This window comes from Lytechinus variegatus, chromosome 1 (assembly GCF_018143015.1).
Source record: "Lytechinus variegatus isolate NC3 chromosome 1, Lvar_3.0, whole genome shotgun sequence".
NCBI lineage: Eukaryota > Metazoa > Echinodermata > Echinoidea > Temnopleuroida > Toxopneustidae > Lytechinus > Lytechinus variegatus.
The window spans coordinates 40263924-40269923 of NC_054740.1; the positions used below are offsets into that span (position 1 = coordinate 40263924).

Sequence of the window (6000 nt, forward strand, 5' to 3'; positions counted from 1 at the left end):
CATATCCAGCCGGATTAGAACAATATCAGTTTAGGGGCCGTATTTTGCACAATAGTGGGCCTCTCAAAACTATTACATATCTAATCTGGCTTGGTCCTTGCCGGGTATATCCTTGTTACAAAAAAGTTGCATCTATGATTATCTCTAACATTAAATCAGTTGTCAATCCAATCTTTTTCATTCTACATGTAGGTGAAGAGAATTATGAATTCATATATCTCATATAATAAAGTATAATATTAAGTTAAAAGAGCTCTGAACAAGTGCAGCTGAATAAATCCATATGTATTATACAAATTAATGTTTATTATTATTCTTATTAAATGAATAGTTGGGGATATGACTCTATCAGCTTGCTTATTGTATATTGAAAAAGATATGCAGAGAGCCGTTTTTGACCAAAATAATGCCAAACTTTAAAATGTCCTAACTCTTGATGAAATTTCAAAGTGTTTCATTTTTCTTATCTATCTTTATTTATTCAAAACATATTATTTTAATCCTGGAGACTAACCCTATAATATCACTTTGGGGTTACCACAGAGTATGTATAGGTCCTCTTACTCTGATCTGAGATTTATTTCACTGAGTTATTTTACCACCCACCATACTCTGCTGCCAATGTCTTGCCCACAAGATGGAACGATCAGACGATAAAGATGACATTAAAGTGTCTGTTTTAATCTCCTCCTTCTTGTAAATGACTTGCACGTTCATTGGACCATGCGGGAGTCATTCTGTGTTAAAGTGTGAGTGCACGAGGGAGCCTAAAACATCTTGGAATTACTCTTCAGAGAAAACTACCTAGATTGGATCCATGTTTTATTGCCTAGAGGGAGACTCTCCAAAATACATAATTAGTAGGAAAAGGATCTTTGGAGTTTGGTTTATGGAAAGTGAGGTTGTACATGACAAAGGTGGCAATTTGGAGGAGGGGTGGAGGAGGAGAGGGGATGGGGACGGGGAGGGGGAAGGAGATGAGGAGTGCGAGACGTGATGGGGTGGGGTTAGGGGACTGGAAAGAGGGCATGAAGAGGGAGATAGGGTAGGAGCGTTTGGGAGAGGAGATAGGAGAGGGGGATGGGGTAGTGGAGGGGATCATTAGGGGAAGGGGTGAGATGTCGCACCCTGGTATTTTGTACAGCAGCCTTAATCTTCTTCCGTACATGTAACATTTTTTCCTCGATCTTGCAAGTGCCTTTTTGTCTTGGACTTTGTGTTAAATAAAATTTCTGCCCTGTCATTTCATGGGTCAGTTGGTCCCACCTTTCAAAAATACTGTTGAATCATTGAATAGGCATTTGCATATCTCTGTGTCCATTGTCTGCTACATTTTCACAGGAATGCTTGAAGAAATGCTTGTGAAAGCTTTCACAGTATCCGTTTTCCTGTGTTGCTGATGTTATCATGGTTGGGTGGGAAGCCCCAAAATGCACCTTGCAGTAGTTAGATGTTGAATGTACATCTGTCATGGCTATGGACTTCTTTTAGAGAGAGAAAAAAAGGTGTAAGATGCAAGAGAAGAGGAAACAGAAGGGGAGAGGAGAAGCAGGAAGAGAGTGAAGTCGTGAAGATAAAAATAAAGGGAAGAGGGAGAGAGAAAGAGACGCAGTTTTTTTCCATTAACTTATAACATATTTTTGTGAAATTTACAGACTCTTTGCTGCTTTTCCTCAAAACTGCATTAAGAATCACTGAAATCGAAAGTCAATTGAGCTTCATTGACATTGGTTGGCAAAATTTATATCCTAGCTATCTAACAATGTTTGCATTCTGTTAGATGGTCCTGAAAAAGGAACTGTTGGATAATCTTTTGGATAACAGTTCATCTGACTGGTTGTCTCAACATTTTGTTCAAGGGGGCTCTGCTTTTTTGTCTTTGTTGACACGTGACGAAGAGCAGAGCTCCCATGTCAGAAACATTGAGGCCTCCAGCTCTTCTGAGAACCGTTATCTACAAGATTATCCAACAATTCTTTCCAGGACTATCTGACATGGTGAAGCTGGAAACCTTGTCATGTAGTCTCACTACCATTGCAAACCTTCAATGCTCACAAATGCATACATTTATCAGGGCTTTTGCACTTACCAATTTACTCTACAGCCAGCTGATGATCATTTCTAACTTTTTTTTTCAGCTTCAACACCATCGACCCCGTCCAGTGCTACTGGCTTCCAGAGTCTTATTACCAGGAGGCAGAGGATTTCTACCTTTCAAAACAAGACATCACCAGAGATACAAATAACGGCATGTACCCATCTTCATCGGAATCAGACTCCAGCAGCGACATAGGAGGGAAAGACAAGAAGAAGAGGAAGGACCGAATAGGAGAGTCGGATGTGTCCTCTTCATCGAGTAGTTTCCAATCAAGAGCTTTTGGATTCTTTGAGGATTAGCTGTCATGAGGGGCTAAAACTTTGCCATGTTTCGTAATTAATTAATCAATTTTTCTTAGTTGGATCATCTTACTTGAGTCAGTGACAGGTTCCTAAAGCACAATAGCTTCTTCTATCAAAAATTTTCTAAACTCAGATTTGTAAGGGATATTGAAGAAAGCACATGATGGAGTGCTTCTTAGTGGTGCTTTTCCAGGGGTCCTTTTCTTAAAGTCTTGTTACAGTAAGAAATGCACAGTTTCTATAAGGGGTTTGCTATCAGGCAATCATATGGAATGATATCAGTAGCCTTAAACTGTTATCACAAGTGTTTTATTGAAACAAGTTTTATGAAACGGGGCCCCTGATAGTACGGCTCCATACTGAACTGTCTTATGCTCACTGTTAAGTACATTGAGGACTTCATCCTTCTTGTATAGGGACTATCTTGGTATGGTCTATTTTACAACAGAGATGCTTAGAGATGCTTTGCTTTCCATGAGAAGACAATATGTTTAATGAAGATAGCTTTTCTTGACAGACATGATTCATGGAGGGGGGGGGGTGAGGGGAAGTGCCACTCAATAGAGTTAACCTTTCAATAGCAGTTTTGAGTTATCTGTGCCGTGGAAGTAAGAAGCAAATTGGGTATCACTGTAAGACTAGGTATACTTGATACGGGGAGTGCAGGAGGAACTTAAAACTGGGATTTCCCCCTGAACTTCAGTGAAAACAACCAGCTCTTGTAATCATCACCCCCAGGGATGCCATTAATGAGAATTGGTAGTTAATTCAGCCTGCCATACTTAAATGTAGTTTTATAAATCACTTTTTTTGTGAAAACATTCCACCATATATTTCTTTCTACATCTTTCCTTTCTTTAAAAAAAAAGTTTGGGAGGGGTTGTCGTCCAAGATTGAAAATGCTGTATGCTATTGTGATGCATTATGGGTAAATAATCAAGACCAGATTTGAATCCAAGCATATGCTATACAAGGAGGTCACGGTATTGTCTCCTTTGTGATGATTTAAATATGAAAAGCCAAAAAGAATCATATAGGAAAATGATTTGTATATAATTATGTATTCAAGTATGTCTGCTGTTTTGATGTTGCTGTTAGCTTTCTCAGAATTATCCATACACATTACTTAATGTACAAAATAAAAATATTTTTATTGTTCTGCGTGTTACAATTGAAAACAATTTTGTATCCAAACATAGAATTTTTTAAGTCAGTGATATTAAGAAAATCAATGTATATTTAAATGCCATAATGCTTTCACTTAAAATATTGAATGAAATCGAATAAAAGTTTGCTCTTCCTTTTTTTGCCTTCGATATTATCTTAGCTTGTGTATGTCTTGTGTGTGATCTTATTCCTAAAGGTTTACTTTTTCTTGTACATTTCATAACATATATTTATATATAGTATTTTCATTACTAGGTGTAAGATATGTAAAAAACATTGAGGTTCAGGATTGGAGGGAGAGAGCGAAAGAAAAGAATAAAACTTTCTACTATCTGTCTTTCATTGCAAAAATAAGGAAGTGTTTACATTATTTTGTGTACCAGAATTTAGCATTCAAGGTGTATTAATGCCAGCGGCTTTTTGAGTAAGAGGATATATTCCGTCCAGATGATTACCTATGGAATATTTTTTGTTCCTGAGGTAGTGTGCAATTTAATTGTTTAATGTCACTGAGACATGATGTCTTTGATAATCGGATATTCTATGTGGTTTTGAGAAGAAAAAAAAAACAATGTAGCGCATTTATGCATTTATATTACAAGCTGGTACTTCTCTCTCGGTTCAGGGGTGTGTTCCACAAAGTTTGCTGTCAGTAAACAATACAAATTATTTGCTCTCAGCGAATCAGAAGCAAGTATTTCAGTAGCTTATAACAGATATCAGCCATACTTTCCTTTTTACATTCCATGCAGACAATGTACCTGATAATTAGAATCAAGCATTGGAGCAAGTTTGCTTGAAAATTTGCTAAAGAAATAGAACAATTCTGAATTTTATAATTGCATAACTTCGTGACAGTTGTGATTAACAATCGAAGACTGTGTAAATTTTGATAACAAGTTGATATCTTATTTTTCTCATGAATTGCTAACTAGGTGACCAAAAATTCTGGTTATACGGTACAGCACATGGCTCAATCCTAATTCATTGTTTATTATCGTTTTCCTCCTTTTCATTCAAATAAAATTGATATCAGGTTTGAGTTCTGCAAAAAGGAATTGCATATGTAAAATCATTGCTTTAAGATTACACTATAAAAATGGAAATTGATTAAAAGTGTGTGTGGTAAAGTAGCAAATTTCAAAATATCTTCAAACTTTATTAACTCATTTCTTGTACTCTGAATCAGTGTGATGAAAGTGATTAAAAATGAACCTTTTTTTCATAGCTTTGTACATACCTTTACGAAATCATGCCAACAAAAGGTTATTTTTTCATTCCTTAGTAGCCTACACGTTTCTTTTGTGTTTTCTTTTTTTTACAGAAAATCCTCAAAAGGAACAGTATGCTGACTGTATTTCTGGCATTAAGTCTTTTATTCGGTATTCATTTATGCAATAAAAGCTCACTATGAACATAGATTTGATATTGTTTCTGTATGAATAAATTAATAATGCAAATAATACATTGCTCTCAATATTAGTTTTCCTTCATTGTAAATAAGTTGAGCATTGATTTGTAAGTCAGTGTCGAGTGGAAACTTGTTGGAAGTGTTAATTGTGAAATGAATAAATTCTTGTCATTGGGCATTTTTTGTGTGCGTGGGGAGTGTCTGGGTGTTTGAGGGCGTGTTTCGAGTTCGGCATCAACGTGTGTGTGTGTGTGTGGTAGCTAGACGAACTGGCTCCCTTCCCCCTCGGCCTATCCTCATTTCCACTCTTCTTTACTTATGTTAGTGTCGATCAGCATCAAAATGATCATAAAACATGAAACGTACTGTCAATTCTACTTTTTTGAACATTGATTGCCAGCCATCAATGTCAAAGTTCATTTTGATTATCAAAGTAAGATGAATACATGTTACCATTTTAAAATAAGCATATATCATTTTCTAAGCTTTGTACGGTTTTTGCATATCTTCCGTTCTACCTTGGCAATTTTATTAGATATAAGATCTATAAGTAGGCTTAACTTAATCGAGACCCTATTGCTTTCTTTCCGAGTAAAGAAGACTTCTGTAAAAATAAAAGGGAAGAACAGGATCAACATCGATCGCATCTCTCTTTCTCACGTTTTATTTCTTTTAATCTCAGCGTTCATCCCAGCTAGTTTTAAACACATAAAATCGCGATGTACTTTACTAAGGAAAATGTAACTGAGGTGATGGTCACTTTGTGTTTTCCGCTCGATTTGGCGACGGATTTGAATAATTGCTTGCCCTGCGTCTGTTGACATTTCTAAGACTGATTACATCAGTGAGAGGTGATGCATGAGCCACGCAGGATACGGTGATTTCTATAATGGTACACATGGTAATTAGTAGCGTGCGGATCGTTCCCTCAGGAGCGGAGACGCCCTCAACGGAGGACCCTTCAACCAGAACTAAAAACATTACGATGGATACCACTCAACGTCAGCATCAATCATTCTCGC

At 36.8% G+C, this 6000-nt stretch overlaps 1 protein-coding gene across 3 annotated transcripts in view; it reads left to right on the forward strand.

Moving 5' to 3' along the window:
- LOC121413967 (von Willebrand factor A domain-containing protein 3B-like) overlaps positions 1-5021 on the forward strand; it is a 73841-nt gene extending 68820 nt beyond the window's left edge. For all 3 annotated transcript variants that reach the window (XM_041607005.1, XM_041606997.1, XM_041607014.1), the window contains one exon: positions 2139-5021. In XM_041607005.1, coding sequence (XP_041462939.1) covers positions 2139-2397 — 259 coding nt within the window. In that variant the 3' untranslated portion in view covers positions 2398-5021. The remainder of the gene's footprint in view (positions 1-2138) is intronic.
- The last annotated feature ends 979 nt before the right edge of the window (positions 5022-6000 follow it).